The sequence below is a fragment of the Apostichopus japonicus genome, chromosome 3 (genome assembly GCF_037975245.1).
Source record: "Apostichopus japonicus isolate 1M-3 chromosome 3, ASM3797524v1, whole genome shotgun sequence".
Lineage (NCBI taxonomy): Eukaryota > Metazoa > Echinodermata > Holothuroidea > Aspidochirotida > Stichopodidae > Apostichopus > Apostichopus japonicus.
The window spans coordinates 24,685,364-24,697,902 of record NC_092563.1 but is presented as its reverse complement, the minus strand read 5'-3'; the positions used below and the strand labels follow the sequence as shown (position 1 = coordinate 24,697,902).

The window sequence follows — 12,539 nt, the reverse complement described above, 5'->3', positions numbered from 1 at the left end:
TACTGCAATCTCCTGTCACACCCCCACCCCCCCCCCCCACTGGTCACTCAAGTGGATCACAGTGGTGATCAGTGATATAATGACAATATATCTCATACATTTTACTTTCCTATTATGATCCATTCACTGATTTATCCTTGAAATCTCATACATTTGGAATGTTAATTTGCTCAGCTGTAAAGGTTCTCTGCATTCAGCATTTTATCGAAATGCAACTTGTTCGTAGAATTATTAGTCTCTGAATAGACCAGTGAATAATATAAGGATAAACAGGAACTTTTTTAGCTGTATTGCTCAGATAACATTCACTTTAGATCTTAGGGGCACTTCTGGTTCAGTGGGTCACGCATACACAGAAATTTAAAGACACAGCAAATGACCAACTTAACACATCAAAGTGATTTAATTGCATGCAATTGGAACTGACAAGTGTACACATATAGAAAGGTTAAATGAGATAGCTGAATTAGTAAATACACATTGTCACATTGTCACATTTTGTTGGTGTAATTTTCTGACAAAATGGCAATGACACCTATTTATTCTTCGTTTATCTGCAAATTAGCAAGGCCCGGAAAGGGTCAGTTCCTGCTATCTAGGGAGTATCTTTACTCAAAAAATTTTGTACGCTCCGCGCCAACCTGTGGTGGCGCTCCGCTTAGATAGTGTCGAAAGCGCCCCTACAGACCATTCCCGCCCCCTCTGACCAATACCCCTAGCTCCGCCACTGCATGCCAGCAAAACATAAGTAGATTTTTACGTAAGACAAATGACATATTACCAAAAGAATATATCTTTTAATAAAAGGGCTTTAATCATTTTGGTTTTGCAAAGAGGGGCCCCTCTGGCAGGGGGACATGGGCAATCCCCTTCCCCGTATAAATCCGACACTGACCAGTGGTCGTCTAAAACATTGTACTGTTGTGTACAAATTTTCAAAACTTCAGTACTCTCACTGTTACACTAAAAGATTGACGAGGTCAGCGACGCATATTGCAAGGGCCGGAACGTCCTTTAGCACCCCGGTTTTGTAGCTTACGAATTAAAATCAATATCACAAGCCCACAAATCAAACATTAATACTAACGATTTACGAGTCACATACTACCGTTGACAGGTGATCTGTGATACTTGTGAAGGTTTAGTCGAGTCTATTCTTCATTGGATGAGGTCTCATATAGCTACAGAATGTTAGTTCCAATGATAATATTTGAGTAACGTACAATTAGTGTATGTTGTTTCAATTTTTAACCGAATATAATATTCTACAAAGTAGAGTACGGGGACGCTTAATAACAAAAAATGAATAAGAAAACAACCTTTTTACCGTGTTTTACCCTGTGCTAAAGTGTACGAACCTGCCTGATTGTTATGGTAATAGCATATCTCTTTGGTGATCGTGTATACAACCAAAATGGCCACTTGCTAATCGAAGCAGTTGGATAAACATAGTTTAATATTTTTGCTAATTTTTAAGTACCGATAACTTTCATAGCTATCTCATAAACATATGTGTTAGGTGCTTATGATCCGGTGCATCTCTTGAGTCCATGGCTGACGTAGAGCCGTCAAAAACCACCGGAAAACCTAATCGCTTGAAAGCAGGTGGTGGCAAGCGACATGGGAGTGCGGATCCAAAAACTAAGTCGAGGTTGACCGCCTTAGCTCCCGGAGAGAATCTGAAAGAGAGACAGGTAGGTTTAGTTGCATTTAATATTTTTAACAGTTTATTTGTGGTAGATCTAGCCTACGTTAGAATGTTTTTGTTTTGAAATCAGTAAGTTTTTCAATTGATTGTGTTCTGACAGTCCGTCTTAATGTGCCAAGCTTATATGACTTATACTATATGACTATACTACGGTTATAAAGTACCACATAAGCTGCTAAGCTTATCAAGTTAGACCTCCTAGTTCTAGCCTATAACTAAGTGTTAAAAAACTTGACCTTGTATTTAGTACAAATCCATGATATATATAACAGAGAACATAGTCCTGACTACGGGTACAAGAAAGCCCAGAGTATATATGTTTTAAGTTATTCATACAGTGGGGAAATCATTATATGTTTCTAATACTTTATTTTTACTTGAGTCAGAGTCGCGGTGGAGAACTAAAACAATTCAACCGTGACTCCACCAGAGAAAGTGACCCTCTGAAAGGCGGGTATTCTATAATTGTACCCAACAAGTTAGCAAAAAACTTTTAACCCTAACACACCGTACTGAAAAGAATACAAAACATTGCCTCAAAGCTGCTAAAAGAGGTAATACTAGGTTCTAGACCATCAAGAGGAACTTCAGAATTCTGATAGAGGACATAGTTGTTAGGCTTTATAAGCAGTTGGTAAGGCCTCATCTGGATGTATGCTGTGCAGGCTTGGAACCGATATTTTTGCTAAGGATAAGGAAGTACCAGAGAATGTCCAGAGGAGGGCTACTAGGCTGATTAGTTCCTTAAAGGGTGTTTCTTTATTATAGGCAGTTACAGCTGTTGAATCTCACCACACTGGAGCTTATGAGGTTACGTGGTGACTTGATTCAGGTTTTCAAGATTGTGTATGGTTTTGACAATTTTATCCTCACTGACTTTTTCATGTTTGCTAATAAGTAATAGTAGTTGTACCAGAGGTCATTGTCATAAACTCCAAAAGTCACAAAGTAGGATTAATTATATTCGGCATATCTTTTTTCTAATAGGGATGTGAATGAGTGGAACAGTTTGCCTGAGAAAGTTGTACTTGCATATAGTGTGAATGGGTTTAAGATTTCTTTGGACAAGCACTTTATGCATTGTAATCGGGTCTGAGTGTTAGTGTCTTCAGTTTTATTTCTCTCCCATCAGGTCCTTGATGGTTACTTGAGTGTCCCTCCTGATTCTTTTTTTTTTCTACTAAACTAAACTTAGAAACTAAAACACTGACACACAGTCAGGTGTACCATATTAGCCTATAGATAACAATTTGTTAGAATGACAAACCTTAACATGGACTGTCAAAAGATACATGAAGTAAGTGTGTGTTTGTGAGGGGAGCATGAGGAGAAATAGTGATTTTGGTTGTTAACTAGAAATATAAGCATTCTTTTATGCAATATTCATAATTTTGAACATGGCATGCTTTTGGCTTACATATGCCATGTTTAATACTTACTGAAAAAAAGATGTTTAAACAACAAATTGATCAAAATCAAATGTAATTATTACAGAAACAACAATGATAAAATTAAATTTTCCAAGATTGGTTGACCTCAATTGTACTTGGTACTGTACATTTGGTAAACTGCTTGCAAACTATAAAATAGGTGGTTTAACTTCTATTGACTACAAACAGACAACAAAAATAACAAATGAATTTTATTGAAAGTAAAAGGGCATGCTGCATATGTTAAGATGAGGAAGAAGACTTAGTCATTATCATTTAAATAAAATTGTTAATTTATAGCAACTGTGCATAATATTGTTGTGGATCATTTCTAACAAAGAGATTTGTAGCAATAACTCCATGTGGACCAATAAATATTTCAAAATCCACTGCATATATGCCTTCCGTAATTTAAGCATAATTTGCATTAATAAAGCTAATTGTTTTTTGGAAGTAACTCTTTATTGAACAATCATCATACTATTAAAGAATTTCTCTGGGTACCTAATTCAAAGAGGAATTGGATGTGTTGAGGACTAAAGAGATTCTGCATTTCTGCCATTTCTAACATCATGTAGATAAAGTGTTTACACATATGTATGCAGTATGCAAGTTATTGTGAAGTTGCATGAAATCCAATACAAAAATATGCAGCAAGTGCATTCATATGATAACAATGCATACAAACAATGACTACAAATAGGGAAATATGCAGCCAGGTGTTTGACTTAAAATAAGTACAGTATGACCATAAAGTCCTGTGTAAGAGTACAAAGTCATGAGGACAGTTACTTGAATTTTGCTTCTAGTATGAGTACAGAAAAATGTACTGGATTTAACCAGGGAGTTGTCAGGGTACAGTAGCTACCAGCAAACAATTAATGAATGACGGTTTGTGTGGAATGTGTCCTTCAAACTACTCGCTGTGTTACAGTGTAAACGTATTTTCGAAGTGGGCAATTAAATGTCTCCTACTGACATTCTATGATAATAGTGATCGTGTATAAGTACGTAACTCAGCATATAGTCTAATGCACAGTAATTACACAGAACGTCAAGCTATCATCTTGCTCATGGATTTGAATAATGTATAGCACATGGAATGCAAAAAAAGGCAGTATTTTACATTGATAAAATTTTGCTTTCATCACTTCAAATGGGCCAAAGTTTAGTGCAAAAGCACATAGTACACCTTTGTATCAAAAAAGTGTGATTATTTTCATATGATCCGTCTCCATTGAATGCATTTTAACCGGCTTTCAGTTTTGTTGCTTCTTGCTACCAACAAGACGATTCCTGGGTGATTTGTGCATTTTCATTAGTTTTGTTTTTTAGAACATTAATAGTGTAAAGTAGATCGGATTAAAAATCCATTGTTAACACACAAACAAACAAACTTTTATTTTTCAATACTAGTAGGTGGCTGTAGCTGCATAATCAATCACACTACCACAGTGTATCAAAGTTTCCTGAACTTTGGCCTATTCATAAAGCATTGAGCATTAAGCTTGATGCAAAGGAAACCCCATGTCGCTTGACTTTAACATTGTATGAACAGTCATACTTGAATACATGTGGTAGTGCTTAGACTGCTTAATAACATGCATACTTCAGGCTGTATACAGTGTGCATCAGCTCAACTAATAAAAAGTTCATCAGGTCACATAATCTGGAGTCTATGCATGCTAAGTTCTTCACCCTCATTACCATTCAGGAAATATTACATACCGTAGTTTTGATTATATTTTACTTGTATCGATGTTTCATATGCTCATATGAAAGGACCAAAATGTTAGTGTGATTATCTGCTACAGTATATCTACCAGACTATAGTAAAAATGTACTATTTAAGAGATAGCATAGGCCTGCCTAATGATAGACATCAGTCAGTGTGTGTTTTCATGGCATATTTAATCAGATTTTAAATTTCTGAGAGTAAAATGTTTGATCACTTAACTCAGGTCAACAAGAAATTTAAAATGATAGAATTGTCCAACACACCAGCCACCCAATATACCAACATTGATTATATTACACAAGTAAACCCATACTGGTGAAGTTTCCCTTGTTGCTAGCAAAAAGACAAGTCCTGCCAAATTTACTTTATTGACTGTAATCCGGAAAGTACTGGCTTTGATATTGCTTTGAGGGTCTTATTTATTATTAAATATAATCGTAATTTAGTAAAATAAAGAACCAATATATAGTTACCAGTACTTACTGTGTAGCGCTGCGTAATAATTGCCTTCTTAATTGTTGGTATTTTCTCCTGTTTTAATTACTGTAGAGCTGTCAAGCTTTTATCCGATCATGCCCATTCAACCAGCCAGTAAGTCTCTATGCAAACTGTACAGTGTTACTTACAGTAGCCTAATTATATGTAAGTCACTATATATACTGGGACTTCTTGTCTTCAAACAAGTTTAGCAACTGATGCTCCCAAATTATCATATTAACATATTTATTGATTGATAAAACTGAACCAATGAAATGATAGCTTCCCCACTCTTGAAATTGACCTCATTTTCCCCTCAGTATTCATTAGCATTGTTTTTTGGTGTTTAGTTTTTTATAAGTTTTATGGATTTTGGAGCTCTTGCTGAATCAATAGGTATAGAACAGTGTGTCAATTTGCTTTATCGCTTAACTTTGAACTGGACAACTCAGTAGATAAAAACTGTTGTTGTTGTTAGCAACCCTGAAGGCTCTGTGTCAAGTTCGTTAGATTTTGGTGGCTTTATGACTGGACTGAATACTAGTATACTGTAGATGAACTGTGCCTACAGTAGGTCAGTTTTTATCTTTCATTGCTGCTCAAAAGGAAATCAATTTATTTCAGAAAGGAAATTTTCACTTTTTTGACACTTCTTGACAGATGTGCTTATAGTTTTACTGGAGAAATTGTTTGAATTGTAATATTATCAGGTTTAATAACAACTCTCTTGGGGCATTGAGTTGTCAAAAGTTGCCTGGAAGTTATTTTCTTCCTTTGACTAAAACAAACGGTCATATTCTCAAGTGATACTGGTGTAAATCTAAACTGATATATATTTTCCAGTTATTTTTCTTGCTCATGCCTTCGGGCATTTTGACATTATAGTCTGCATGCATGTGCAGATGTACAGTATAGTACAGTGGAAGTATTTGTGAGTTGGTTTGGGATCTCGTCAGCTTTACAAGAAGTCTTTGCCTAAAAGTTCCTCTTGTTAGAATGAGCTGTTTATCAGGATTGTTTCCAATTGTGAATATTCTCTGGGACTAGATGTTCTTAAGGAGACCAAAGCAATATTTTTTTCAGTGTCATCACTATTTGGAAGTTCTTCTTTCATTAAGTATATGTTGTAATTTGTTTATCGTATATTGACTATTAAATTGACAACGGATGTTTTCGTCTTTTATTGGCTGTTGAATTGGCAACGAATGATTTAGCTTTTTGCATCAAGTACTACCATTTCTTTGGATAGCTTTGAAATTGTTTATGTTCTCGCTCTCAAGAACATTGATTCAGTCCAAACAATAAAAAAACCCCACAAAAACAGACTGTGGACAATGAATCCTTCCCATTCGCCAACAGAAATTTGTTGCTCAGTAGCTTATGGCAAAGTTAATTTGCACTCATGTTAGTTAGTACTCTTTGGGGTATTTGATGAAGGAACTCCACATGTGAAGCTGTCGGGGTCTATTGAACTCGAGATGAGTAAACCATTGAAGAGAAAGGAGACGGTGATTAGCACCAAGGAGATAAAGAAGCAGCATCGTTACTTGGTAATCTGAGAGAAGACTTCTTGGAGGTCTTTGTTTGCATTTTCCAATCCTCAATTTAATCGTGTGTGTTTGTGCTGTTTTTCTTCTTTTTTTCTATGGTACCTGAGGATGATGGTATAGGAAAAAACTATGTGAATTGGGTTCAGCCTTTAAGCATTTCTTGGAATGGAACTGCCGTGCCCACTTAATGGCACTTTTACCAGCATATATGGGGGGGGGGGGGGAATAGTAGTAATTGCAGACATTGATGTAAAAATAAATGCTGCCTTAAGGATTTAGTAATACCTCGATGATGTTAAATTATTAATCTTGAATGTGGAAAATAAATCGATTTTTTCTTTACCTGTAGTGTAAATGCTCACTACAAAAGTTTATGGTTCCTCAGGGACATATTACACAGTAGGCTACTGCACAGTATCAATTTGAAACAACAGTTCACATGTGTTTGAACCAACTGATTTAAATTTAATAGTTATTTTTGTTGGACATGTTCTGTAGGAGCCTACAGCTATCCGAATAGAATTCTTGCAAGGTACATTAATATACCACCTTGGCCTAGTTAGTTTGCTGAACAGATTTATGTGAAACAAATTGCAAATTTTAAGAGTCGCTTTGTACACCAAGACACTGCCCACGATACAACTCTTTCTTGTCAGTTAAATGATAAGTGACCTTTCAGTTCAACCTCCAGTGATCAATTACTCAAAATATTGAAAGGAAATATTGTTAAGTTAAATCAAGTAATTCTGCCAGAAAATCATTGGATCAATAATGCCAGAACATGCTACTGCAACTACAGTAGAAGACAGTATGATTTTGTGTGGCCATTTATGATATCTTTACCTGTATTTTATGGTTCCTCAGAGACGATTACTCATAAATGTCATTCCACCAACTGTTTGGCACATACAGTAGGCATATGTGTGCAATGGTTCTTATATTTGAGAGACTTTCCTGAAGAAATATGTCAGTAGGGGATAGTCTTATTTATTATCCAATTTGAAAATTTTGGGTAGTGTTTGAACCAATAGATTTAAATTAAAAATAGTTCTTTGTATGGACATTTGAGAAGTTACACCTGTCAGAAAGTAATAATGGTGAGATACATTAATGTAAGGCCTTGAAATGTTTTTGCAAACAGCATAGAACTGGTATGAACACTTGTACAGTATAAAATAGAAAATGAAGAGAAGGTTTGGCAATGACTGGATTTGCCTTAAATGAATCAATCTTCCATTTGGGTGATAACTTGTAAAGGACAGTTTCTACTGCCTGAAAAAACACTTAAACATCATGGACTTTTAGACAATATTTGGAACAAATGCCAAATGTGTGGTAAAATCGAATTTGGAGGCTTAAAAAGCAAACACCTGTGCAACCTTGTCATATCATGCAACAACCTGTGGTATGTGAAACATCTTTATTCTGCTTGCACTATTTCAGTAAATTCTACTGTTTGATGGTGAAAAGTTGTTTTTCGTCCATTCCCGGGATCAACTGCGGTCTGAAATTAAGGAAATAATTTCTTTGTTATTTCTCTGCAGCAAAAATTGAAAGAGGAACGTGAGACCAAACGGGCGTCGCTAGATGAATGCCATGCTTACCTCATTGATACCGTGGCTGACAGTCTGGGCTTGGAGAGGATGGAGGTGGAAGATGCCATTCTGGAGGGAAACACTGTGAGTATACATCATCACTGCTGTCTGACTACCCAGTTGTGATCATAAATGGTTAACGTTGAGGGTGTGGCATGGTTTACACCTGTTATGGTGCAACTCGGTGATCTACAAACTTTAAAATTAACTGACTGTACAGTACTGTATTTGCAATATATATATATAAGGGAAAGCTGTTGTTTGCATCGTTTTCTATGCAAGATAATAATTTCCTACGCAGGTCAAAGAAAATTGAAAATAATAACATGTATATAGGCTGTATGTTATGTAAATGAGTTTTTAGGCTTTCCTTGTGCACTTATACAATTTAGAGACAATAGTGAATAGCTTTAGTCTCTCATTCATTCATTCATTCATTATATTACATTAATTTTGACAGATTTCAAAAATGGATCAGTTTTTCACGGCTGAAGGGGAGAGATCTCATTTGATGTTCTTCTATCAAGATCCTGAACCTGATCCAAGTAAGACTGCAGAAAAAATCTCTTTTTATTTTCTTTCTTTTTTAAATTTTATTCATTCATTCAGTCTTAATGTTTGGTTGGTATACACAGATTTTAATAAAATTTTGCTTAAAAACAGATGTGTAAATTAGCGGACAATTAGTTGCCTGATAGAAATCAGAAAGTGAAATGTCTGTAAAACTGCAGAAGTTTACAAACTGACCATTGCATATTTTTGCAAAATGTTATGATTGACATGTTGACAAATTATTAGATGTACCATAGTACAGAACAGTACGTTTAGCTGCACAAGTACCCTATGAATCTGAGAAATCAAGTCACATCGCAGGCTTTTTCCTTATGTTTCTTATGGAATTAGACTTTTTGAGACAAATGTCCCAAAATGACGCCTTAGCTTCAACATAATTTTTAGAAGGAAATTGTGGACAAGACTTTATAGTGTGAGTGAATATTGTGCAATGGATTATCTTAACAGGTTACCGTCTTAGTGTATAGTTTACCCTAGCGTCTCCAAGGCTTTGCTTGTGGTTGCTAATTGCATTAAGAGATAAGAGTCCAAAGGCCAGCGGCTTAAAGCAAATGATGTATGGACTGTTGGCATACATTGTTTACATAGGAAGAATTAAAGAGAGTTCTATATTGGATGTTGCTACTCTCGTTGTGATCGGAACATCCGATTAGAGTATAAACTGATGTGGTAACCTACAACAAATTCAATGTCCAACCTAGGAGGGATGCATTCATGTTTGTTGGTGTCATTGTTTTGTATTTGATTCTTAGAATAATTCTTGAAGCTAATTAAAAATCTTAAACATAGGAGTATTGTCGCCCTATAACTTTGCTATAAAAATGAGAAGAAAAAGGAATTACAGAGTGATTTCCCATTCTGACATGATTATTTGCTAATGACTAGTTTCTTTGTTTTTTACTTTCAGATGTGAAGCATGCCTGGATTCAAGAAGGAGGTCAGTAAAGGATAAGTTACACCAAAAAATGAAAAGTAGATTTTACAACCTTACATCTTATTCTTGAAATAAGAAAATCAAAAGTTTTTGCAAATGGATCAACTTTGCTATGCTAAAAGATTTGCCCCCCCCCCAATCAAAGCATTTTTTCATCCCGGAGAAGTTTCAATTAAATAGCCCCCTTCTTATGTCTGGGAGTAATGTGGAGAGTTTAAAATTTCAAAAATATTACTACTGAACACTCTTTGGAAGTTTTCCCCATTTATAATGTTTGTGTAATATGAATGACTGGAAATTTACCACAAATCATTTATGCTGATCTGTCGTTGTGGATTTTATGATCTTTCTTAATAAAAACATGTTTATAATTCTTTTGAATCACAATTTTTCCTTAACAGGAGAACAGGTTCGTCTAGGACCCCCAGGGCAGAAGTCCTCTAAGAGTGGGAAACCTCGTATAACGGTAGCCGATGGCCATGAGGTCCCTCTTAATGGAATTTGCATCTTCTTTTTGAAAACCTCACCCCAGAAGGTTCTCACCAGTGACAATATCAGTAAGGTATGTCGCTATCAACCCAAGAACAGAATGTTGTAAGGGTTCAGGAAGTCTTTTCTGGTCAAATTTCAGTGAAGTATGTAGAGGCTGTGTTTGGTTTGCAACATCACATGACCTGCAATCCAAAGACTGTGGTAAATGGCAAATGCTAATACATATGGTAATTGTGACTATGGTCAGCAAGGTAAATATTTTCAGAGCAGATATCAGTACTTTCCAATTAAGAGCCACCTTTTTTGCATTCTGTTTACAGTTTTGCGAATTACCAAGTATAAAATATTGTTTGAAATTATATCGTTTACAATCGATCAAACTAGACAGTCCTCTCAGACTTTTTCTACCAAGCCAAACTTGATGAGTGAGTGATCATTTAATTTGTATCGATTTATCAACATTTCATTGTCCAGACACACTCTTTCTTCCATACAAGTTTTAATCAAATGTCAGAAAGCAACTTAGAAAACTTCAAAAATGTTCTCTTTTACTTAGCTAGGAAATGAAAATTAACTTGTCAAACTATTGATCTACATTGTAGATGGAATTTGTCAAACAAAGCTGTTGTCATTGATCATGAAATGATTAGGCTTATTATCAGCTGATGGCACCCTGAAGGTAGGAAGAAATGTGTCGGTCTTCTAGCAGAATAATTGTTATTGGCCTTATTCACATTTGAGAATGCAACAGGGATCAGGATCCTGTTTTCCCCCACGGTGGTAGTAAAAATGATCATGATTGCAGGGTCTGATCCTGAGTATGCGAGCGTTCACACTATGATCTTGATCTTTCTTGCGTTCACAATTGTGAACAAGGCTAAAGTTGTTGATTGTGGAAAATGAACGGATCTAAAGGGTAGCACACTAGATGCTAATGTCTTTGGACTCTCGACTTTATAAAAAAATGTGGAAGCTTCAAATCTTTTGGGAATTTGATGGAAATATGATCATTGTCAAAATTTGGGAACTATGAATGGATATGGCCTCATTATAGCTGGATAAGTTTGACAGTGAAATATCTCTCTTGACCCTCAGGAAGTGATCCTCTCCCGATTAGACGCAACCGAAAACGGCATCCTGCAGGCCGTCGAGCAGTACCTCAACGGGATCATGATTCCCTTTCTGAAGAGAAACAACAACTACTGGGGGGAACTCAGTGGTAAAGCTCACGACCAGACGAGGGAAGACTTTCTGAATAATCTCGAATCGTTCGTGGCCATCTTAGGGAGCGCACAGGAGTCCCTCGGTGAGAGGGTAGAGCTGAAAAAGTGTGACTCTTACGATTTATCTAAACTCCACAAAGCTGCAGATTACCAGGCAGTGGCTAATAGTACCCAGGATCTGGAGACTATTGAAGCTATAATGGCTGTGTGGATCAAACAGATTGAACAGGTAAGAGTTGATGATGTAATGAAGATGAATGCACTATGAGGGTATGGTATCGGTGGGAGGGGTGAGGGGAATATGGGTAAGGTGTAGAGAGCAAATGACTTGCAGATGGAAACAAGAAAGCTCTGATCCTGGGCTTATAAAACCATTCTATAGAATGCTTTATGTCATAGATGAATTAATTTAATATTACTGTTGAGTGTCATCAAAATGTTGGATATTAGTAAATATATCAATCACGTGCTAGTTCAAAGGATTTCTTCGTTAGCCATATTTATTTATTTATTTTGTTGTTGTTACTTTTGGGTAGGTTCTTGCAGAGAGTGAGCAGATGAGGAAAGAAGCTGACAACATTGGCCCAAGAGCAGAGTTAGATCATTGGAAGAGACGGATGGCAAGGTTTAACTATTTATTGCAACAGCTGAAGGGACCTAACATCAAAGCCGTACTCTTTGTGCTGCAAGCTGCAAAATCAAAAACTTTGAAGGTAAGGATTTTTTTAATTATTCCCACATACAGTATGAGTCCTGAGAATAGGGTTAAAAAAGGCAGTATAACTTGTGATTAAACCTACCTCAAATTATATTGATTTT

At 36.1% G+C, this 12,539-nt stretch overlaps 2 protein-coding genes across 2 annotated transcripts in view; one reads left to right on the top strand and one right to left on the bottom strand.

Moving 5' to 3' along the window:
- LOC139965576 (protein broad-minded-like) overlaps positions 1-12,539 on the bottom strand; it is a 76,365-nt gene that overhangs the window by 61,532 nt on the left and 2,294 nt on the right. The window lies entirely within an intron of this gene.
- LOC139965575 (dynein axonemal heavy chain 5-like) overlaps positions 1,002-12,539 on the top strand; it is a 75,374-nt gene continuing 63,836 nt past the window's right edge. Inside the window, exons 1-7 of the mRNA XM_071968087.1 lie at positions 1,002-1,694; positions 8,448-8,582; positions 8,959-9,043; positions 9,979-10,008; positions 10,407-10,567; positions 11,593-11,949; positions 12,257-12,433. Of these exons, the coding sequence (XP_071824188.1) occupies positions 1,551-1,694; positions 8,448-8,582; positions 8,959-9,043; positions 9,979-10,008; positions 10,407-10,567; positions 11,593-11,949; positions 12,257-12,433 (1,089 nt within the window). The 5' untranslated portion in view covers positions 1,002-1,550. The remainder of the gene's footprint in view (positions 1,695-8,447; positions 8,583-8,958; positions 9,044-9,978; positions 10,009-10,406; positions 10,568-11,592; positions 11,950-12,256; positions 12,434-12,539) is intronic.